Source organism: Suillus bovinus, assembly GCF_016758785.1.
Source record: "Suillus bovinus strain UH-Sbo-P2 chromosome Unknown EDB93scaffold_26, whole genome shotgun sequence".
Lineage (NCBI taxonomy): Eukaryota > Fungi > Basidiomycota > Agaricomycetes > Boletales > Suillaceae > Suillus > Suillus bovinus.
The window spans coordinates 88385-111858 of NW_024542082.1; the positions used below are offsets into that span (position 1 = coordinate 88385).

General features: G+C 47.6%; 5 protein-coding genes across 5 annotated transcripts; 4 read left to right on the plus strand and 1 right to left on the minus strand.

Moving 5' to 3' along the window:
• Positions 1-143: 143 nt before the first annotated feature.
• On the plus strand, positions 144-1460 carry EDB93DRAFT_1103830 (uncharacterized protein; the record flags this gene model as incomplete). The annotated part of the gene is made up of 5 exons (XM_041447349.1): positions 144-333; positions 386-587; positions 653-683; positions 765-818; positions 867-1460. 5 exons carry the CDS (start codon positions 144-146, stop codon positions 1458-1460), a joined length of 1071 nt encoding a protein of 356 aa, XP_041307845.1.
• An 8085-nt stretch (positions 1461-9545) lies between these two features.
• EDB93DRAFT_1103831 (uncharacterized protein) lies at positions 9546-12467 on the minus strand (the record flags this gene model as incomplete). The annotated part of the gene is made up of 12 exons (XM_041447350.1): positions 9546-9557; positions 9580-9668; positions 9722-9935; positions 10068-10097; positions 10173-10425; positions 10993-11128; positions 11303-11393; positions 11445-11517; positions 11564-11798; positions 12003-12150; positions 12238-12356; positions 12389-12467. The coding sequence occupies 12 exons, from the start codon at positions 12465-12467 to the stop codon at positions 9546-9548; spliced, it is 1479 nt and encodes a 492-aa protein (XP_041307846.1).
• A 2433-nt stretch (positions 12468-14900) lies between these two features.
• On the plus strand, positions 14901-15532 carry EDB93DRAFT_1250235 (uncharacterized protein; the record flags this gene model as incomplete). The annotated part of the gene is made up of 3 exons (XM_041452981.1): positions 14901-15023; positions 15090-15153; positions 15219-15532. The coding sequence occupies 3 exons, from the start codon at positions 14901-14903 to the stop codon at positions 15530-15532; spliced, it is 501 nt and encodes a 166-aa protein (XP_041307847.1).
• A 1616-nt stretch (positions 15533-17148) lies between these two features.
• EDB93DRAFT_1250236 (uncharacterized protein) lies at positions 17149-17888 on the plus strand (the record flags this gene model as incomplete). Its single annotated transcript, XM_041452982.1, has 2 exons — positions 17149-17239; positions 17305-17888. The coding sequence occupies 2 exons, from the start codon at positions 17149-17151 to the stop codon at positions 17886-17888; spliced, it is 675 nt and encodes a 224-aa protein (XP_041307848.1).
• Positions 17889-19863: 1975 nt separating this feature from the next.
• EDB93DRAFT_1240508 (NDE2, mitochondrial external NADH dehydrogenase) lies at positions 19864-22346 on the plus strand (the record flags this gene model as incomplete). Its single annotated transcript, XM_041451768.1, has 14 exons — positions 19864-19977; positions 20034-20124; positions 20210-20361; positions 20417-20507; positions 20562-20632; positions 20690-20717; positions 20776-20924; positions 20983-21004; positions 21059-21120; positions 21298-21360; positions 21423-21671; positions 21724-22064; positions 22117-22168; positions 22221-22346. The coding sequence occupies 14 exons, from the start codon at positions 19864-19866 to the stop codon at positions 22344-22346; spliced, it is 1611 nt and encodes a 536-aa protein (XP_041307849.1).
• Positions 22347-23474: the final 1128 nt, after the last annotated feature.

The following is a 23474-nucleotide window of genomic DNA, read 5'->3' on the forward strand; positions in this document are numbered from 1 at the left end:
AGCATTCATTAAATATATCATACCATGTATTATGTTCAACTTCAATGTAAATGGGTGGCAATTTCCATATCCAGTTACAGATGGATCAAACCGGTTGCCTTGTCTTTCCTCATATATCAACCACTCATTTATTGCCTGAACACATGACAACAATTCCACCGGACTGGGCATTATACCAGACCTACCTTGCCGGTGAATTGGTTTATGACACCTTCGTGTCAAAAATTCATCAACAACCGGTAAACCGAATGAGTGTTGGATTGTTGGATATCAACACCTGTATTGCTTTGGAGCAGCTTGCCAATGTCTTGGCCATGGCTTACTGCAATCCTGGTATGCATTCCCTCATATACATATCTACTCCGGTCAAATAACTTGCCCACAGTTCATCTTAAAATTGACATGGTTAGATACAATGAATCCCTGGACAAACATGAATCCGGTCAAAACGAAAAACGAGAGCAGACTCTTTTGGACAAGTTCCCTCCTCAAGAAGAGCTTGTCTTGACAACTCCAAGTGTCATCATTGATTCCAGAGGAAGAATCATCGTCTGGTATTTGCCTGAAGCAATGACCGGTATGATAATGTATGTCATTTATCCACATGTGTTTCTTATTTTATCTCATGCATATGTATATTACAAATTCATAGACCGATATGCATTGTGCAACAAATTCCATGGGTAATTTGTTGAACAATAGCATCACAACCAGCAAGCCTACTGCATGGAGGACACATGCTTCAAATTACTATCCATGGGAAGATCACCCCTGGTTGCATCAATATATCACCAGCATGGTTTCAGCAAGGAAGAGAGGTATGTCTGGTTCATTTGAATTGAGCTTGCCTGTCTGAAGTATTGTAGAAACATGGTTTCCCAAATCTCAATCCGGGAGATGGCTTCTCACCTGAAGTATCAGCCTCGTTGAAGGGTGATGTTGGTAGCAATATCACCACCTCCCTTCAAAGATCCAGTATCCTTGTCTCTGCTGCACTTCGGGTCATGCACCCAGATCTTTATCAGGCTGGAATCAAAACCCAAGTCAGGCTGGGCAAATGGGCAACCTGGTATCAGTTACATGACATGTGCCATCATCTAAAATGTTGGACTTCAGTGCTCAATGTGGTGTCAGTCATTTGCAACCGCTGGTCCCCACCTCATAGAGATCCGAAATGTCGACCTGAGGCATTTGATATCATGACAACTGCAGGTATTTATCGCCCGGTGATAATGGATTTCATGAATCTTGGAGTCAAGTTTCTATATGACTCCGGGTTGATGTTGGCTTCATCATGTCACCTGGTGAGACATCACATGCATGTGGAAGAGGGAAGCTGGATTGTCACTGCATGGTACATGCGAGATAGTATCCACAATTTTGTCGGAACTCCAAGGACAGACTATGCAAAAAATGGCAATGTGAAATGCAGTGACCCGGTTGCAAAAAATGTTGTTTAGACAAGTGATCATATATGTAAACCCCCAGTAAATGAGTTTTATATACATATTGTGACTTGCATAGCCTATGTGTGAACACTTGTAAGGTCAATCTAATACCATGGTAGATAGTATGAGATCCTACCAGATAATACACCTACCTACCGGACAATATACCAACTGACCAGATAATATATCAACCGGCTTATATACCTATGGACCATATAGTATACCTACCGGATGATATACCCATCAGATAATCCACCTACTTACCAGATTATATACCCCACCGGATGATCTACCTACCGACCAGAGAATATGCTCACTGACCAGATTATATACCTACCGGTGTCACAAGTACCTTTAACAAACCATTATTCTTTCCTGAATCTTCCTAAGCGCCAATACACAGCGCCTAAGTCAAACCCTAACCCTACTCTGAAAGCGTCTATCATTCCTGAAATACCTTTAGTGCCCACAACACGTGTCTTCGATGTGACTGATGAAGAAGACGAGTTCTTTGATTGTGAATAGATTAGATTAGATACGATAAGATAAGATATGGTCACGTGATGCTTCTTTAATATTCTACAATGTTCTATGGTACGATTCCCTTTCTCTTTTTATGATTGGCTAGTAGTTGTAACTCAGTTTCAATCTCCGTCTCAATAGTTGTATATAGGTAGCATGTCTTGGTCGATAGTTCCTTAGTTCAAACCTCTTGTATCTACATTGTAGCAATCCAAGACGTACTTGCTCCTCTCCTCTCTTGTCCGATAACCTCAGTTTGAGTCCTAGTCTTCGACCCAGCGTTAATTCGTTATTGGGTTGTGACAACCGGATTATATACTCACCAGATGTAGTGATGTGCCGGGCCTGGCTTCAGAGGGCTTGGGCCTGGCAAAAACCCAGGCCAGGCCAAAGCCCTTTGGTTGGGCCTGGCCTGGGCTTGGCTTTGGCCCAGGCCAGGGCCTCTCAATAAAAATCAAAGAAAATGATGAAAAATGATGTTTATTTATTTGAATACTAGTCAGATGGTATATCAGATAGCTCCAAATCCCAGGCAGTCCTCCCTTGAACACCAGAATCAACTTCCTCACCAACTTCTGGCTCTTCTAATGCTAACTCTAAAGCAGATGAAGGGGGAGGCTCACGAAACATAAGGTCACGATTGTACAACATGCGTAAGACTTGGATAGCCTCCACAATATCACCCTTTAGGTGATTTTGCCGCTTGGTAATAGTTAGAGCAGCAGCTGAAAAAGCATGCTCACCATCGCCTCTTGGTCTCACGCCAAGTGGCACCCCGACTAGGACCCCAAAAAAACTCTACCCAACAACGCGCCCAACGGCATCACCAACACCTCAAAACCACCAGAAAAACACCCAATATGTTGGCTATCGGGAGAAGAAGTGTCAGTGTGGGTCCCAGGGGCCCCAACTCTGGCACAACATCTCCAACTCAAGGTACCGCAACTAGAAGATCCACAAGACAGACTTTGTCGCAAAATGAAATAGAGAAGCTCCCCAGCGTAGTAACGGACCCCATTAGTGCTGAGCAATATCTTTCTTCTACTCTTCTTTGTCATCTGGATGAACCATTCACTCTGACCCATTTGATTTCAACCCTCTTCCACATCACACAGTTACCCAAGACCCCCCTCCCCGTCATCACGGCTATCAGGGCCACGGCCTTCATCCTGAAAAAGCATGCCGCTGATGAAATCGCAGAAACGGTCGCGCGCCAACTCTCTGACACCTTGATGCCCAAGATAGTTGATCACGTGATCGCTGCCATTGCGCCCCAAGTAGCCAAGGTTCTAGATGTGTCGACCACCCTGGAAGGCTCACTCAAGATGGTGGACGCTACCAATCTATCCCTTACCTCCACTCTAGAGAAGACAGATGGGACATACCGCCTGTTGGAAAGGTTAAGAAATGAGAAGGAAGATAGCTCACAAACAGCAATCGGGTGGGTTGAGGATGCTGCTGACGCCCTTTATGCCTCAGTGGAGGACTGTCAAAATGCAATGAAAGTCCTCTCTCCATCCCTGGAGGCCACTCAGGACAAGATCAACCACCTCTACATGCAGCTATCATCCTCACCCTCCCAGCCTATCCCCCACACCCTATCTCGATTGTCATACAGCAGCATTGCGGCAGCTCACTTGCCTCCATCAGTCGACAAAGCCATCGGTCGCGCCGCTATCCACGCAAGGCAGGTCTTATTGGACCCCCAACCTGGTGAACTACTATTTCCCCCCAACACGTCCAATTTCGACATCGCCAAGAGGTTGAAGGACGTGCTCGAGAAGGCCAGGGATGAATCGACACCACTAGGGAGCATCCGAGCAGTCATGGCCCTACGCAATGGAGGTATAGTCGTCGAAATGGAGACAGAGAGTCTTGCAACATGGCTCAACAGCCCGTCAGGAAGGGCAGCCTTGGAAGGAAGCCTGGACTCACCAGTGTTGTTCTGCAACCGTACAGTATCCAATTGTGGCCGAATACTTACCTATCCAGCTTCAGATCGAGAAGGATGACTTCCTCAGAGGAGTTGAGTGGGACAACAACCTCCCAGAGGGCGTGCTGTCCAGCATACGATGGATCAAGCCCCCACTCAAGTGTTCTGCAGGAGCAGCGGAAGGCCTTTGCACTGATCCAAGTTGCCGACGTCCAGACCGCAAACGACATATTGTGTGATGGACTGTGCATTGCCAACGAACGTGTGGGGGTACACAAGGACAGGAAAGAACTGCTGCGCTGTGCCAAATGCCAGAGGTTCAATCACATCGCCCAGAATTGCCAGGCCACTGAGGACACCTGCGGCACTTGTGGAGGTCCACACCGCACAACAGCTTGCAACTCCTTCTGCACGACACGTTGTGCCAACTGCCACAGCCTGAAGCACACAAGCTGAAGCAGATCATGCCCAGAGTTCACCAAACAATGCTGGGAGATAGACGAGAAACACCCGGAGAACTGCATGCCGTATTTTCCCACCGACCACGCCTGGACTCAAGTCATTCAACCTGCTAAGCCAGCGAAGTCCTCTACACCGCCTGCCTCGCCACCCAGAAGCTCTCAGAACCCTCACTCAGGCACCCTCTGCCAAACCACGATCAACTTCCACGCTCAAGCGGCTGCCCGTGAACACTCTCCACAGCGCCCACAGGATCCTTCCCTCCACAACCTCATCTCCTCCTCGTCCTCATGGGGGGAGGGACCTCCCCATGACAGTACCCCTACCCCACCCTCTTCTCATGTCTGAGCACGCCGACGAAACTCCTGCTAGTCTCTGTATATGGCAACAGAACCTCAATACCTCTCTGGTGGCGCAAGCCTCCCTGCTCAACAACCCCGGAATTGCCAACTGGGACATACTAATTTTACAGGAACCTCATATTAATTTCCTCCGCAACACCAGTGCCAACCATCACTGGCACGTCCTATACCCATCCCAACATCACACACACCCCCAGCAGCGGACACGCGCTGTAACACTCATTAGTTCATCTGTGAATACTAACTCCTGGAAACAGCTTTCATTCCCGTCCTCAGACGTGGTTGTCCTCCAACTTTCGGGACCTTATGGACTCTGTACTATATTTAACGTCTACAATGACGGTACCTCCCAGCACACCCTCACAGCCCTTGACACTTATTTAGATACTGACATCGCCACCATCCGCCCCTTGGATACTGACCACATGCTCTGGATGGGGGACTTTAACCGGCATCACCCCCTATGGGAGGAAGCCAGGAATCAGCACCTCTTCAACTACGCTGCGGCCAACCCGCTCATTGAGCTGATCGCCGATTATGGGATGGTGCAACTCCTCCCTTGTGGTCTCCCTACCTTGCAATCATCCGCCATGGGCAATTGGACCCGTCCCGACAATGTCTTTGGGATGGAATCCATCAGCGATGCCGTAGTGTCCTGCGAGACGGACCCAGCCCAACGTGGACTGAAGACCGACCACATCCCAATTCTCCTCCGCCTGGAGCTGGACACACCCAAAGTCAATGATGAACCTCGCAAGAACTGGCGCGAGACTGACTGGGATGTCTTCAAGGAGCACCTTGGCCTCGCACTCTCCCCCTTCCCCCCACAGCCGCTCGTCACTGACGAGGAATTTCAAAATGCCATGAGGTGTCTCACTGCAGCCATTACGGCCTCCATCGAGGCTAAAGTACCCTTTTCCAAACCTTGCCCATATTCTAAATGATGGTGGACTTACGAACTAACACGTTTGCATCAACAGGTCAATACCCTCAGCAGGCAGGCCTACCTGATGAGGGGCCTGCCTCAACACATCTGCCACCAGGACCTCGCGGATATCAAGAAGCGGTATGCAGCAGAGATCGAGTCGACGAAGAAACAGCACTGGATCGAGTGGCTGGAGCATATCGAGGGCAACGACTTATGGACAGCCAACAAGTATATCTCATCGGAACCGAAAGATGGGGGTAAGACAAGAGTACCCACCCTTCGCATCAAGCGCCCTGACGGCTCCACGACTGAAGCCAATACCAATCAGGAGAAGAGCACCATTATAGCTGTGTCGTTCTTCCCTCTGCCCCCTGCTGACGACTCTGTACCCCCTGAGATGTTATATCCAGATCCTGTAGCCCCGCACTCCCCCTTTACCCCAGCGGAAATCACACACACCATCATCAAACTCAGTGGATACAAGGCACCCGGACCAGATGGTATTTGCAATATCGTCTACAAGCAGTGCACAAGTATTCTTGTCCCCTACCTAACGCACCTGTTCAACGCTGTCATCACCCTCGACACCTACTACGAACCTTGGAAAAGGTTCATGACGGTAGTGCTGTGCAAACCGGGGAAACCCGACTACTCCGTCCCGAAGGCATTCCGTCCCATTGCGTTGCTCAACACAATGGGCAAGCTGTTATCTGCTGTCGTAGCGGAGAGACTCACCTACACGCTTGAGAAGTACCATCTCCTGCCAAACACGCATTTTGGGGGAAGGCCAGGACATTCCACCACTGACTCCTTGCACTTACTTGAGGAAACGGTGAAAAATGCGTGGAGGTCTCACAAGGTCACTTCTGTCCTGTTCTTGGATATTGAGGGAGCCTTTCCCAATGCGGTGACGAAGCACCTTATACACAATATGCATATGTGACGCATCCTGAGGGACATAGTCAGTTTCACAGAGTGTTTGCTAACCGGCCGACAGACTCAACTTCGGTTCGACGGCTATACATCAGGTTGGATTCCCATTAATAATGTGATAGGCCAAGGAGACCCATTATTGATGATACTGTATATTATATACAGTTCTGACCTCGTCGATGTAGCCAAGCCTCTGCGGGGCCGCGCAGTGGTCACGGAACTAACCTTAGCGTTTGTTGACAATACCACACTTATAGCGGTCGGTAAGGATTTTGAATCTACTCACACTACTCTAGCAGACATGTTAGAAAGGCCTGGTGGTTGCTATGACTGGTCGAGGGCTCACAACTGACGATTTGAAACTAACAAGTTTGCATTAATAGATTTCTCAATGAATCAACGGAAGACGCGCCCTAACATGCATATCCAGGGTGCGACCATCAAGCCCACCTTCAGTCATCGTTTTCTGGGAGTCATAGTTGACCAGGAGTTGTGGTGGAAAGCGCAGGCTGCTAATGCTATTGCGAAAGGCACGGCCTATGTCTTTCAACTGCGGAGACTCTCGACCGCAGCCAAAGGTCTTCCGCTCCATCTCATGTGGCAACTGTATCAGGCCATAGCAGTCCCAAAGATGCTATATGCGGCAGATTTGTGGTTCACCCCCTCCTTCCGTGAAGGATCTGACATATTGCAGTGTGACTCTATTGGTGTAGCAAAATGTCTAACCTCTGTGTAGTGCATAGTAGCGCTTGCCATCATGGGGGCTATGAAATTAACGGCCACAGACTTACTGGAAGCTCACGCTAATCTGTTGCCCATCCCGCTTCTCCTTCAGAACACTTGCCACAGAGCAATTGTCCACCTCGCTACTCACCCCGACACTCACCCTCTATATGGCCCAGTTCGCCGTGCGGCAAGACACTATGTCGCATCCCATCGTTCGTCCCTTCACCGCCTCACACGTCAATATGCCATCATCCCAGAGGACATCGAGACACTCCTACCGACACGCAGACCACCTTCCAGCACGAACCTACACAGGACACACATCGCAGCATCGAAAGAGTCGGCCATCCAGGAACATCTCCAGCTCAGTGACACCATCCAAATATATAGCGACGGCTCAGGGCATCAGGGAGGAATAGGGGCGGCAGCAGTCCTATTTTGTGCGGGCAAATGCCCCTGCATTCTACGTTTTCACTTGGGGACGGAGAAGGAGCATACAGTATATGAAGCGGAAGCAGTTGGTCTTACCTTAGCTGCTAAGTTGATCGCTACGGAACGAGATCTCATCTTCCCTCTCACCATCTCTGTCGACAACCAAGCGGTTATCCAATCCGGTGAGAGTTTCCACTCGAACCCAGGCTCATACTTGATCAATCGTTTTTGTAGCATGTTGAAGTGCATCGCCAAGGATCATGATGACTTTGACGTCACCCTCAGATGGGTTCCAGGCCATTCAGACATTCATGGCAATGAGGAGGCGGATAAGCATGCAAAACGGGCAGCTGAGGGACGACACCAGAGTAGCCCACGTCATCATCTCCCACACTATCTCTGACATAATGCACTACCCCTCAGCATCTCAACACTCAAGCAAGTCCAGCGTAATGAATCACATGCTCGGTGGGAACGAATATGGCGCAAATCGCCCCACTTTGCATGTACAAACCTCATAGATCCCAAATTACTACAATGTTCTTTCATTAAATTCACCGCCCACTTCCCCAAGCGACTCACCGGAGTATACATGGCCCTCCATACTCACCATGCCCCCCTCTGTAAGCACCTACACCACATCAGCAAATTGCCGACTCCCTTCTGCCCACACTGCCCAGATGTAGTTGAATCTGTCCCTCACTACCTGCTTGACTGCCCCCATTTTCGTCATGAATGCCACACCCTGGCATGTGCACTGGGACGCAAAGCCACGTCTCTCCCATATCTCCTCTCCAACCCAGAAGCAACACCCCACCTTGTCAAATACATCAATGCCACTGGGCGACTACACCCGACGTTCGGTGAAGTACCGCTGCCTTACATGCCTCCTGATTGACGAAACTTGTAAATACACAGATGTACAACAATGCTAGATGTCCATACCGCAAGCCCCCTTACACACCCTCTGTATCACCCCCTGTATCACCACTTGTACAACATCCTTAAACCCCTCTTTCAACACTCGTCTACATGGGATCAATCTCTTTCCTGCGCGGCATCAGTCAAACGGAGACAAATTAGTTAGCCAACCAACAGTACATTTTTGGCTTACCCACCTTTCTCCATTTGCACCTCCTATGATTCCTGTACCAGTTCGCTCCATGCAACCGAGTACGCGTTTACATATGCTACTGATAGAGCTCACCACATGCGCGAATCACCAAAGTCATCTCTACTTATGGGCGGCATGTCTAAAACGGCTGGCGGGAACAGCGGACTGACGGGGTACGCTCACGTCAGGGCATTCGTGCACCCAGGGTTATGATGGGACACCAGGGGTCCCATAGACTAGAATGAATTGTCCTACATAGTGCATACTCCAAAGGACATAAATTGGAATTAAAAAAAAAAAAAAAAAGCACACTCACTAGAGACTGATGTAGCCATGATAGATAAGTAGTCACGGGCAAGAGATGCCCATACTGGGTATTGCTGAGCATTCAACTTCAAGTGTAAATTAGAAGTGTACGACACAAGGATATAAAATATACTTACCCCCCACCATTGTATAATAGACATGCTCTCCGGAATCGAGGTAGCGGTATTGAGATAAAGGTGGAACTCCCTTGCCCATGGTGATTGAGGATCAATAGGCAAGTCTTCAAGTTCACCTTCACTCTCATCACTGGACAACTCACGAAGGAGTGCATTTACTTTGCCTACCCTCCTCTTTTTTGGTGAAGAAGGAGCTCCATGTTCACCATATAGCTCGACACGACGTTCCTGAAACTACGAGGACATTAGTCAATGACCTTCACAAGTGTTTGCACTTACTATTCTCTCAGCCTCGTCGAGGGCCTCAGCATGTAAGGTCTTGCCCCAAAATCTCTTGAAATGGGTATCCTTCTGGGAAGGGTCAAGCACTAGAAAGTTTGATTGAATGAGAGTATGAATTGCTGGAGTGAACTTAACTTACACATAGACATAATATATGCCTCACTGTCGGAAGTTCGATCATAATACTGCTTGATTTTCTCGACAGCAGCATTCAATGCTATATGAAAAGCCTTGTATCTTGGATTTGCGGAGCGTGATGACCAAGCCTTGTGTAATGCCTCGAGAGCTGGCAATGCTTGTTGAAGGGAAGGACCTCTATCTGAGGAGAAGCTCTGTTGAGCATTGTCGGCATGCTGAAATACGAGTTCGGAGTTAGTGACTGCAGTCGGACATAAAGAATGGACAACAAACAGCTAGAAGAGATGTAAATAGCTTAACACGATCCCACTCGGCCATACAAAGTCTCAACTCATCAATTTTCTTACGTTTTGTGAGGTTGCCTTCACGTAGTCCAACTTCATATACAAATGTGTTGATATACTCAAGGAAAGTTAGTCTCAGAACAAATGTCATTGTTAATTAAAACATACCACTTTCTTTTTTTCGGCGCGGTCCAGCATGACATACGTAGATGACCATCGGATAGGCATATCTAGTAGTAGCTGAGATACAACAGGACTTGGGTTGGGAGGACGAGCTTGAATGTCCTTGAACAGATGCTTGCATTGAGCTGAAGATTGTTCCTTGACTGCGATGGCACGAATGAGACCGACTTCGTCATGGCAACCATTTTCTTGCGGTACAGAAAGGTCCGCGTGCTGAGGGTTGTAGCAGGGTGCTTTGCTGTAGGTAGAGATGAGAGCTCGTGTTGCAAGATGAATGACATGAGCAAGGCACCTTTGTGATGTATATTAGCCAATGCTGAACAAGTAACAGGTGAACTTACCTGATGTGGCGCTTCTCTGGTATCCACATTCGACCGACACCTCGCTTGATTCGATATGCAAATTCATCAAGCATCATGTTGTTGTTGCTTGCATTGTCGCACGTAATATGGCCAACCTATGACGAATTAGTGAAAATGTAAGGCAAGAACTGAGTGAGCTTACCTTGTGTGCAATTCCAACACAGTCAACAATACCATACAGGGCTTGACCCAGTTGCTGTCCGTTATGTGAATTGTTGAGTTGAGTGAACCCAAGAACTGCGCATTGAAGGTCCCAGGTATCTGAAGACGCCTCCTTGATCCAATGACCTGTCACGGCAAAGTAACCGTCGACATTACTTGCCTGCCAAGCGTCGCAGGTCAAGTTAACCTCACCCTTGACAATCTTACTCTGTGTGATATAAGAAATGAGTAGCAAAGAAAGAAACATAAAAAAATAACTTGCATTAAGGCGCTCCTTTAACTTTGTCATTTGTTTCTTGAATAAGTCCATTATTTCGGCCTGTGTAGCCTTGTGATTGGGTATGTGGACACTGTGCACAGCACATGAAGTGACGTCTATATCTTCTTGAAACTGGGGTGGTCCACAGCTTGTATGGGCTATGATAGGGACTAGAATAAGTGAATTAGATCAAATAAATAAAAAACATACCTGTCCAGTGGATATGAGCCATTCCACAGTGGCGTCACAAAACAGTCAGTCAGAGTAGGGAATAATGGCCTCATGAGGCTCAATCTCGCAGAGATGGCCATCGAGATTAGCTTGCTGCGCACTTGCAACAGCAGCAGCAGTCTTGCACTCCTTGATATCTTGAGGTAGCATTGAGGCGAATTTATTGGCCTTGCACCACTTGTGGTAAGCATCCTGATGGCAAGTGAGATGAAGATGTCAAGAACAGATAACAAATAAACTTACCATGTGGCGAAATGCAAGGTGATGGCGGCATGTTGACGCATCACTAACTATTTGCGAGGGTGACCCCTTCTTCCTATAATTCTGTGAGTCAAGATTTGAAGAATGAAAAAATCACGTACTTGCAAGTTTCACAGTCTCGTACATTCCTTGTCTTACCATCCTTCGCCTTATGCGCATAGGACTTGCCGAAGAACGTGTTGACGTCCCGAGTTTTCTCCTCGCGTTGAACCATTCTGGGAACAGCAATATCTTGCACATTGATGTCTTGCAGGAAGCTGTTGCTGTTGTTGTTGTTCTCGTCATCGCCATTGCCAGTGATGTCAATGTCATGATCGATGGAGTCCTCATGTGTACCTGTATGCGCTAGAGTAAGAAGTTAGTAGTAGCATTAGAATTCAATGGTGAAATGAGTTGTGTGCTTACCTGTGTGTGTGCTGAATGAACGAGTCGAACAAGCGTCATCAATATCTGTGAAGGATGGCTCGCTGGCTCAATGAAGGCGCTTGACTATGAAAATAAAATAGTGAGCATACCGGCACAAAGATTGATAGTACTTACCCTTGTATACTGATTTGTTGGAATCGTCATTGTCCAAATCCTCATCCTGATTCGAGAGACTTGAACTCCAGCCAGCGTTGTCTGCATTTTGCTTGGCATTGTGTGGATTTGTCGTGGGAGCAGTGTTTGGTTGAACTGGCCGCTGGACCTGCTTGTGGCTAGTTAATTCGGGTGTTGCACTATTATTGGAATCAAGGAGCCGAGAAGAAGGTATGATTGTTCGTTTAGAACGTACTGTGATGGCAGTAACTGCGTCATCATCAGACATGACTGTGAGAGTCATTCTTGGGCCGGGTATGTTGTTCAGCTGACTTCCAGCAGATGTGGTTGTTGCAAAGTTTAATTTAGTAACTACTGTACAGTACATTCCGGAAAAATCCATTTACTATGTAGAAGCCCTGGCCTGAGCCCTAGGCCATGGCCTATGAGACACCCAGGCCAGGCCCAAGCCCTCATGAGGCCCATCAAGTAGGCCAGGCCAGGCACATCACTAACCAGATGTTCGTCCTACCTACCAGATTATATACCCACCATATAATATACCTACCAACCCTACCTGATAATATGCCCACCGGATTATATACTCGCTGGATTTCATACCTACCTACCGGATTATATGCCCACCATATTATATACCTACCTACCAGATTCTATACCCTGGTTATATACCTAACTCCCGGATTATACGACTGGATAATATACCTACCGGATAATATATGTACCTGCAAATATACCTACCGGATGATCCATTTTCCTAATAGGCTAGATGAACCGGCCCTATTGTCAACCGGATGTACCATCCATTGTGTCCTATATACTAGTACATTCCTATACCATTGTATATACTATATTCCCTTGGCCCATCTGTTTGCCTCGGGTACACACATTCACTCGGCCCACTCCTATATCATGGTACAATTGTTACCATGGGCCCACATGGGATGGCCCGTCCCCATTGGTACATTGTCACGCTCGGCTGCCTGTCTGAGACGGGTATATGTTACTGTATTATGTGGTATGCTGACTTGCTGCCAGACGTGGAGCGGCGCAAGGAACTCAACACAGACAGTACAGAAGTCAAATATGTTGGTATATACCGTCGTGAAGCTGAAGCTGATCCCTACTACAATTAAAATGGGAGCTCATATGCCGATAAATAAAAATATCGCCATTACCAGTGAATGTTACAAGAACATCTAGACACTTGGGCCCCCACCATTTTTCTCCTAATCCTCCTTGTATCAGCCCTCACGTCATACCCTTACCCTGACCTTACCCTTGTCATCCTTGTCATCCTCGCATTCCCTTTCGCTCTCTACCTATCGCTGCAGCAAAGCCAGTACATTTGGCCGGACCCTTTCGCTGACAAAGCATACCCATGCTCCGCTCCACCACCTGACTGATCCTGTGGATAGTCCCCTTTACCCTTACCGTCCGGACGGTAACCTATGATATGATGCACGACGCATCCCCTTTGCCCTGTTCCCTTTCTTGATCTCTGACTCGGTGCGCAGTCGCACATGCGACTTATACTTAGATCCGCAGCTGCACGATCGTGCCCCTGCGCGTTTCACTTCTTATTCCGATCTTTGACTCACTTTCTTATTGAGCACGTTCTACCCCGACCGAACGTGCCTTCCTGTTATGGTTATACCCTTTACCGATTGCCTCTCCTGGTAGTACGAGTTATCACCCACTAATATGTCTCCTGTCCTCTATATAAACTCGCTACCATGTACTATAGTCCCTAACTTGAATCTACTTGGTTCTTGACCTCCTACTCTCACCAGAGTGATCCCTTCTGCCTCGCCAGCAGTCTATATTCTATCTTCTTATCTGCTCTTCGCAGATAAGCCTATAGTCTCGATCTTTACTCATCGACTTCGTCGACGAGCAAAGCCCCTGTTAACTAGTCAGACTTCTGTCCCTCTAAATTAACGACGATCCTTACGATTAACCTTCGGGTATCGTAAGTCTAGGCCGATTTAGCTTATCGTCTCACACCCGCGTGACATAAGCTACCCGATTTGGACATAGGCGTCAAATCTTACTTGCCGAAGCTTCGCCAAGTAAGACCCCTAACCTTGGGCTAGCCCAAGGACGTCCTCGACCGTTGACGACACACGCTCTGTTTGAGCGTCGCCAACAGATACCATCCAAGTCGTAACAGTGAACGGTTGATGACAGATTCTAACAGGTGAGTTCATAGCTGTGCGCCATCTTATTTTTGAGGGAGTCATTCATCGTACTAGGTCCAGCATCACCGTAGCCTTTCCCACAAGTAACAGTATCTTCCCTGTTGTACATCTACACCCCTACCTGATCGCTTTTTAAAATTTTCTGACATGTTGCATGCCTATGCAATACAATACGGGGTTTTTCACGTTGCTCTGTTTTAAATTGACTCGATTGCCTGGTGACATTGCGCATTGCATTTTCCAACTCGTGCGTCGTTGCCTCAAGTCCTCTGACGTATTAATTATAGCTGGCTCAGTGCTAGCTGGCTCTCGTCTGAATATAACAACTACTTGAGAGTGACAAAGAATGATGCCCACAAAATCGGTTAGGCTCTATCACTGGCCATGCGCGATATATGTTGCTATATGCTATTACTTATGATGCATGGAAGACATAGTCTCCCATACTATGATAGGTAGTGATGCGGAGGTTCGGTTCTGAACTGCGGTTCGAACCAGACCTTTCGTGGACTGGACCATGGTCCAGTTCAACGTTCAGAGTATAGGCTGAACTGGAACAATGGTCCAGTCCAGCGTTCAGCATTCCTTGAACGCATTGAACGCATCCGAACGTGTCCAAACCTTTTTGAACTGCTTCCATTTTAGGCTACTCACACATACAAGATGACATCACCCACACATGCAATACACTGAACATGACATGATTACTCGCAACTTTTTCGCTTGGAATCCAATTCACAAGGACCATGCCACACTGGCAAGGTCTGTGAAGGTTTGTTTGCCTACCACTAACCCAAACATTACAAAGGAAGAACCTGATAAGGTATGGAAACTTTGGTTAATTTGGTTTAGTGCTAATGTATTTGTTAACGGGTTGTTTTTTTTCTAGGGTAGCTACATGAATTGTTCGGCACTCATGAACTCAATGGAAGTTAAAATGGATCAAATTCAAGGTAAGCTCAACTCTCTTCAAGCTTTCCCCCTCACAACATGGCTGACCAGTGTGGTCTGGGTGCAGATGGAACTCTCCTCGACGCCAGTCAAATCCGATGGTACAATGATCCTGACGACGATACTCCACTGTCTGTGCTTCCCGCTCAGGCACGTCGCTCGACTCGTATCCCACGCCCTGCACCCAAGCTTGTTGACCCCAACAACGCTGTCTTGCACAAACGCAAGGCTAGCAGGTCAGTGGTCACAAGTGAGGGCTCTGAGGAGGAAAGTGACTGTGAAGGAGACCAGGATAACGGGGTAACTACGGATGCAGCTACTGACATGGATCATGAGACAGATATCGATGGCATCACCCCCTCCGAGTCTGCTTCACAGTAGTGTACCAGTACTCCTTACTACTAGCTATAGTACAATCGAGTATATTTACAATGTGTTCGATGTTCGAATGCTGAACCGGACGTGAACCGGACGCCATGAACGTGTTCATGGCGTCCGGTTCAGCGTTCAGCAAAACGATTGAACCGGACGTGAGGTTTGGTTCAGCGTTCGCAAAATTTGTTGCTGAACCGGACCAAACCGGACTTCCGCAACACTAATGATAGGACTATGCAAAAGATATCCCAGTAACACACCTAGTTAATAAGCTAGTCGAGATTACGAGATGTGGGGAAATGAAGGTGTCCGAGTTCGGGGCGCCGGAACACGGTGAAGGATCTCAGAGACGCTGTTCACAATCAACGTTGACGGCCTTGCCTCATTAGGATTAGTGATGTCGTCGAGTGATTTTTCAACGAGACTGACCTTACTACAAAATTTCTGGGTGGACAAGGCTTCAATCAATTCAGGGTCATGAGCAAAACCCTCTCCATAGCGTAATACCCCATGCAAAGACTTGGAGTCATCGCGGAACGTTCCTACCAGAACGATGATTACGAGACAGAAGATTTGTACGTCCGTCTTGTTCTCTAACGTCGCGCCGGTCAAGTACTCATTTCTGTCAGCATCTATGTCGTCGTCATCGCGCCTGAGATGGAGATGCTGACAATAATATTAATAAACATTTTAATTAGTATCTTGACACGTTTATAATTTACTTCCATGGGATTAGTACGCCGATAATAGTTTTGAGTCACCATGAGCTGACAGCTAGAGCCTTGGCGACAGATTTCCCTGATACCAACGCGGTCTGAACGAAACTTCTTTGAGTTGCTCCACATGCGTGGTGTGGCCTACAAGAGCAAACTGGATCCTAGAACCGAAGCTCACCTTGATGGGATGTAACGTGGTTTGTACTGTGCACATGGATCACTACCTCATGAGCACGCACCAAAAAGAACCAGCAAACTGATAGTCGACTCGTCCTAATTTGGAGAACGTCCTTCTCGACTTACGTTCTTCTTGTTGCCAACGACCGGGTACTAGTACTAGTCAGCCGTCCAGATCAATCCCACCTCGTGCACGTACAGAAAATTCTCAAGCATGTGCGTCAAACTAGCTCGAGGAGCAGACACCAACAAAAAATCTTCCAGACGGAAACTGTTGGACAAGAGCCAAATAAACTTGCCTACATGACACAAATGGTATTTCCACCATCGGGAATTGATGACGCCAAGACGTGCAGAAGTGACGAGATAGGATGTCGATGTCGATGTCGAGCCGCTGTCCTGGAATAGGTTCGAGTTTCCTTTTGACAGTCAAAGAACACCGCGACAGTGACTCCCCGAGTTCCACAGTTCGGATCGTCGTGACCTTCGAATTGCCAATTTGCGAATTGCAAGATCGGGACATGGTCGACTGTCTTTCCTCGTTGGGAATATTGTGGGTGTTGAGTAACTTTTCAATCATACTGACGTGCACTTGGAACAACAGCTCGAATCTGAGTAAACGAGGCTTCAGGTAACTTGAGTCATCAGCGGATCTATGAAAAGGTATAAATCCCTTAGCTTGAAGATTCCTCAACGTAGTGTCACTTAATCGTTCCTCTTGACTCAAACATGAAGCTTTCTCTTGTCTTCAGCGCCCTCGCGCCCATTATGATTCTTGCTACAGCGCACCCTATGCAAGGAGCCATCGCGAAACGTTCATGTGAATATTCCTATCCATCACTCATCACCATCTGGAGGTCGATACTAATCGTAACTTGCTATCAGATGTAGAGAAGCGCGAGGATCTCGGACTTGACGCCGATGATTTCGACTACAGCAATTACGAAACCAACGCTGATGACTTCAGTTATGGCTCATACCAGAACGGGGTCGAGAGGAAGCGCGGGGAACAGGTCGACGCCGAAGACTTCGACTACATCAATTACGAAACCAACGCTGATGACTTCAGTTACGGCTCGTACCAGAATGGGGTCAAGAGGAAGCGTGGGGAACAAGTCGACGCTTATGACTTCGACTATATCAATTACGAAACCAACGCTGATGACTTCAGTTATGGCTCATACCAGAACGGGGTCAAGAGGAAGCGTGGGGAACAAGTCGACGCCCAAGACTTCGACTATATCAATTACGAAACCAACGCTGATGACTTCAGTTACGGCTCATACCAGAATGGGGTTGATAGGAAGCGCGAGGAGCTTGAGACCGTTGATTTCAACTATCGCAATTATGAACTCAACGCTGATGACACCAGTTACGGCTCCTACTCGAATGGTGTTGAGAGGAAGCGCGGGGAACTTGATGTCGATGAAGAAAAGCGCGAGGAAGTTGCCGTCGGTGACTTCAACTAGAGCTCTCACCGAACTTGACGTCTGGTTCTGTGCAGGTGAGTTATAGCCGTTAGTCTTATTTTATGTGGGAGTCATCCATCGTACTAGGTCTGGCATCGCTGCAGCCTCACCCACAAGTCACATTTACATATCTTGACTCTCGCATCTTCATTTCTGACACATTGCATGCCCATGTAATACAATCCTAGTTGTCTCACTCTTTTTGACTCGACTACAGACTCGGGGTTCCTGTCGCTAAGCTATCGTTTGGAAACAGTTTTGAGATTCTGAGAATCAGGACATCCGTCAGAAATTTCACTTGTCGTCGTGAAGAAGTCCACGCACCGCGGGGCGCTATGTTTCTAAATAGTGAGTGGCAGTGCTGTGTTTCGGGCAGTGGATTCGGTCTGTTCTTGAAACATTTTTTATTGAACTCCTGTCCTTCATGGTGTCTGAACTGCTCTCAATGCTGCAGCCTATGACTCCGGCAAATCCCTATATATTATACTTGTGAGAAAGCCCATCCTTGAGTCGGAACATTGTTCTCAAACTCATGATAAAGCGATGATCGCCTACGGGTCTGCGTTGGAACTAGCCACTTGACTTGAGTAGTACTGAGAAGGCGCAGCCATGGACTCATGAACTCACTACTATCGCAACGGCACCTAGGTGCCCAGTCCCAAAATTACACCGCTTTCTCACATTTTGTACCAGGTTCAATCTTCAATATTCGATACTAGTAAAGCAACGCGTTTATAAGTTACACATGCAAAAAAGAAACACGCCTACATCGGATATTTTGCGTATGTGGAACTGTATCAACAAGAGTTCACCTGCACGCCATGCAAAAGAAGGAACACAGAACGCACGAGATCGCATTCGTAGAACCGGAGGTGTTTGGACAGCACCATGGTCACTTACTTGGGTAAGATGACCAAGGACTGGCGAGCTGAACAAGCCTAGCTCCGTTGATCACGATGATTGTCTCCAACGCATAGATCGCCGAGAGCCACGCAAGGGAGAACGGGCGACAGGAGATGTGATGCGATGCGGATATCAAATGGAATTCCGGATACTAGTTGTGACAAGGGCGCCATGCGCTCTTTCGCCACACTCGCAGTTGTACAGGGTACTGGGACGAAGTGCGGAGTAATGTGTTTAGAGTGTTGAGCGACTGAAGAGAGTGAAGTCATGTTTGACCACAAGAAATTCCTATGTCTTTGATCATACGCGAACGCCCGAAGAAAACGGGTAGAGTCGGCAAAGGTTATAGGAGATGGGAACACAACAAGAGCCCTTCCTCCACTAACTTCGTGGGAGTCGAGGAGTCATAGGGTGCTGCCTATGGAGCCATGATTCCGATTGGTTAGGCCTTCTCAAGCTAAGTAAGGACCAGCTAGCTGTGCTATCGCCATGGCCTACGACTTAGTAGAACCAATGCGATGCAGCTGGTTTGACTACAGCGGCATATTATAGGCGGTTGCTTTGCGATTTGATTCGTTCGGTATTAAGTGCAGTCCGGCGGCTGGGACTCCTAGAATAAACCGGAAAGCGTCGTTCGGGAAAACGAGCATGAGTTATCCGCTAGTTAAAAGGGAAGTGATGTCCAGGACGGCGCATTGCATGCTGGCTCGGATATTAGACCACGCCAAGTGCAGTCTACTTGATTTTGAAACAAGAACTTAGAAACAAGGCTAAAGCAAGGTAGATACCGGCGTAGATCTATTCCCTTTCGGGTAATCTCGGATGTCAAGCACTTAGTTAGGCGCCGAAGCGGAGGTGAGCCGGAAGCGAATTGAAATCGTCATTTGGACCAATTTGTCCTCGACTCCCCGAGAAGCCTTAAAAGTTATATACAGCCATTAATCTTTTTTTTCCAAAACCTCCTCTTGTCTTCTCCTCCGATGCAGGCTGCACGACATGGTATGTTTTGATCAAACTTGCAAGTCGGATTTTTTACGATGAGTTATTTTGGTGCACAGTTCGCATCGCGTCTATGGGCAGGACGCTTGTCCGCTCTCACACGCACGTACAAAAACATTTCTTGACAGCTTCGACTTCAAGAGCCCAATCTGGGTCTGTAGCCTCGAAGGGCGCCGTTGCATCACAGGTATGTTTCCCGCGTCTAGCTTTCTTGTCGGCTTCTTAACTCGTCATTATGAATAGACTCCGCCTCCACCACCACCACCGTCTCAACGGAGATGGGGATACTTTTTGCAGACTTTGGGACGTGTGACACTCGTAACAGTGATCGGAGGCAAGTGCTGTGTTCTGGCGAGCAACACTTTTGACTGATTGTAGATCGTTCTTTTATCCGACCACCATGTAATCTTAAAACACAGCTTCCGCCACCTTCTACTACATCGCACATAAGGAAAAAAACCCGGGGCCACAACTCCCGTTCGATCCCTCAAAGAAGACCTTGGTTGTTTTGGGCAGCGGCTGGGGAGCGACGAGCCTCCTTAAAGGGCTCGACACCAGCGATTATAACACTGTATGTCACATGTTCGATAGTACCGTATTCACGGACTGATTGCATGATGCACTAGATCGTTGTCTCACCAAAGAACTTCTTCCTCTTCACGCCTCTCCTTCCTTCCGTTGCAGTCGGCACGCTGAATGCACGATCTATCCTACAGCGTGAGTTCGCTTCATTCTCGCCTACCGCGAATTGCAACAATAACAAAAACGCAGCTACTCGCTACCTGACGCGGCACAAACAACGTCAGGTCTTAGTCATTGAAGCAGAGGCCAAGGAAGTTGACGTACGTCTCTCGTCGTACATTACTCGGCAGAGATTAAAAGTCCTTTATTTGCAATAGCCGGTTAACAAGACTGTTACGCTCTCAGGTGCGTTTTCCACCCCTTGCTATTCTTTCATAGAATAGAGAGAACTGAATTATCACAGATGACTCTGAGATCCGAGGCCAAATATCCAGTACGACCATACCGTACGACTATCTTGTATATGCTGTCGGGGCCGAGACGCAGACATTTGGTATTCCTGGCGTGAAGGAACATGCATGCTTCATGAAAGAACTGCATGATGCTGAGAAGGTACGACTATACTCCCTCTAGCCTCTGCCACCTTATTGAATACAATGATATACTGCAGATGCAAAGACGCTTTTTGGACTGTGCGTTTCAACATCATTCATCATTTGTGATGTACAGCTTATAGTTGCTTGTAGGCGTAGAGACTGCTGCTTTCCCAGGCCAAAGTGATGAGGAAAAAGACCGGTTGTTGCATATGGTATGTTTAACGATTCGCTACTTTCTCTTTCTTATCTTTCCGACCTTTACGTTTTCGAAACTTGATCCCTCCATTGTGAGGGAACTCTGATACCTGGTGATTATCGCCAGTACAGATGAATCTCTTTATTCTATGTGAACTTCCATTATATGGGACCATGTGCTCACTCTTTGGCAGGTGGTGGTGGGTGGTGGACCAACGGGTATCGAACTCAGTGGCGAACTCCGTGACTTCTTGGAGGTACGACTGTCATTTTTCCTCCTCCATTTACTGGAACTTGACCGTGTATCTTCTTTATCAAGGAGGATCTCAAGTCATGGTACCCAGAGCTTGCCTCACGGATCCGCATCACGCTTGTCGAGGCTCTTCCCAATGTCCTTCCCTCATTCAGCAAAGAACTGATTGCCTATACCGAGCGCACGTTCAAGGAGTCCGACATTGATATCCTCACCAAGACCATGGTGAGGAAGGTCAACGAGAAGAGTGTCGTTCTCAAGGGCCCCGATGGTGTCGAACGGGAGGTGCCGTGCGGGATGGTTATTTGGGCTGCTGTATGTTCTGTTCTCGTCGTGGTGTTTCTGCTTTTCATCTGTCTTCTCATAGGGCAACACTAGTCGCCAAATAACACGGGATCTGATGGCGAAGCTCCCTGAAGACCAGACGAATAAGCGTGGGATTTCCATCGACGATCACCTCCGCATGAAGGGAGCCAGCAATATCTTCGCTATCGGGGACTGTACGGCCTCGTCTTACGCTCCGACTGCCCAGGTCGCAAGCCAACAGGGTTCATATCTCTCGCGCGTGTTCAAGTTACTTGCGAAGAAAGACCAACTCGAGGCTGACTTGTCGCATGTCAAAGACAGCGACCAGGCAGAGAAACTGAAGAAGCAGATAGACAAGGTCAAGTTGAAGCCTTTCCACTACAGCCATCAAGGCTCGTTGGCGTGCGTGTTTCCTTGTTCTGCTTGCTTCCCTCTATTAACGCATTATCTACAGCTATATCGGCTCGGACAAGGCGATTGCCGACTTGCCTATTTTTGGGCGTGAGGTATGTTGTTTACTACCGTAACTGTTGGATATATGAACTGACTGGGCTATAGTGGACGAGTGGAGGTGTTGCGACGTTCATGTTCTGGCGGAGTGCATATCTGAGCACTCTGTTCTCCCTGCGAAATCGAAGCTTGGTTGCTGGAGACTGGATAAGGGTGAAGTTATGGGGACGGTGAGTACTAAACTTTGTTTCTGTCTTCCCTTTCTGCCTCCAAATATAATGGACTGATCACATTTGTAGTGACGTGAGCCGGGAATGAAGAATGAGCATCAACGCTCACGACTAGCGAACTCGACAGGATGGACCATTCACATCGCATTTCTAGACATAGACTACACTATAGAGGCACATTTCTTTTCCCCCGCTTATCGTTTATGTTACATAATCACGTCTGCAATTTCACTTATCTCTCCTGTTTGAGTGCGCTTTCCGTTCCTTTTCGTTCATTTTTTGTTGACATCATTTCCCAATGTCCTGCACGGTCTTCGTTGGGTTATTTTTATTGTGGATGGGTGTTGGGAAGAGCTATATAGACGCTGCTAGGTGCATGCATTGATCCATTCTACTATTGGTATGAATATTGTCTAACTCGGGCAGTTAAGACACTTCTCGCATTTCGGGCTCGCATCCTGAAGCACGCAGGTTAGTATATATGTGTGTTTGCACAGCGACCTGCTCATACTCACATTCTGGAGGACACATGTGGAGCCATAACAACACTCGACCTCGCCATGTGGTTGGCAAGTACTCAGCTCGGCGAGACATGCATTGACAAACATAGATGTTGTCAAAGCAGCAACAATGTTAATAACGAGGAGGAAACGCATTTTTCTGTGCGAGGTAATAGTATGAAATCCTCTGAAGGAAGATGTCTCTGAGGATGGGGGGAACACGACTGGCTTTTTATGTCCTCCGTATACATATAGGTACGATTCTGATCAATCTGGCAGAATTGCTATTGCTATAAGTTTTCCCACTTCATTTGTGCGGGACTGAGGTCCTCACTTCCAGTGGTAACAGCAGCATAGTACGTAAAGGCAATTTCTGCTAATCCATGGAAGCTGAATATGGAATGCTTGAAACCCTTGACGTTTAAACACGCAGAGCCGTGCATATGAGATCTGTATAGGAACGTGCGTGCAGAAGGAGAACGTCCATGTAGCTCTCATTACTGATGGAATGCAGCCCGACCGAAGAAGAAAGGGCGCAGCTTTCTTCCCCGCCCAGGTGTAGGGAGTTAATATGGTACATTATGATCACGTCTGCAATTTCACTCATCCCCTCCTTCAGCCACGTGTTTGAG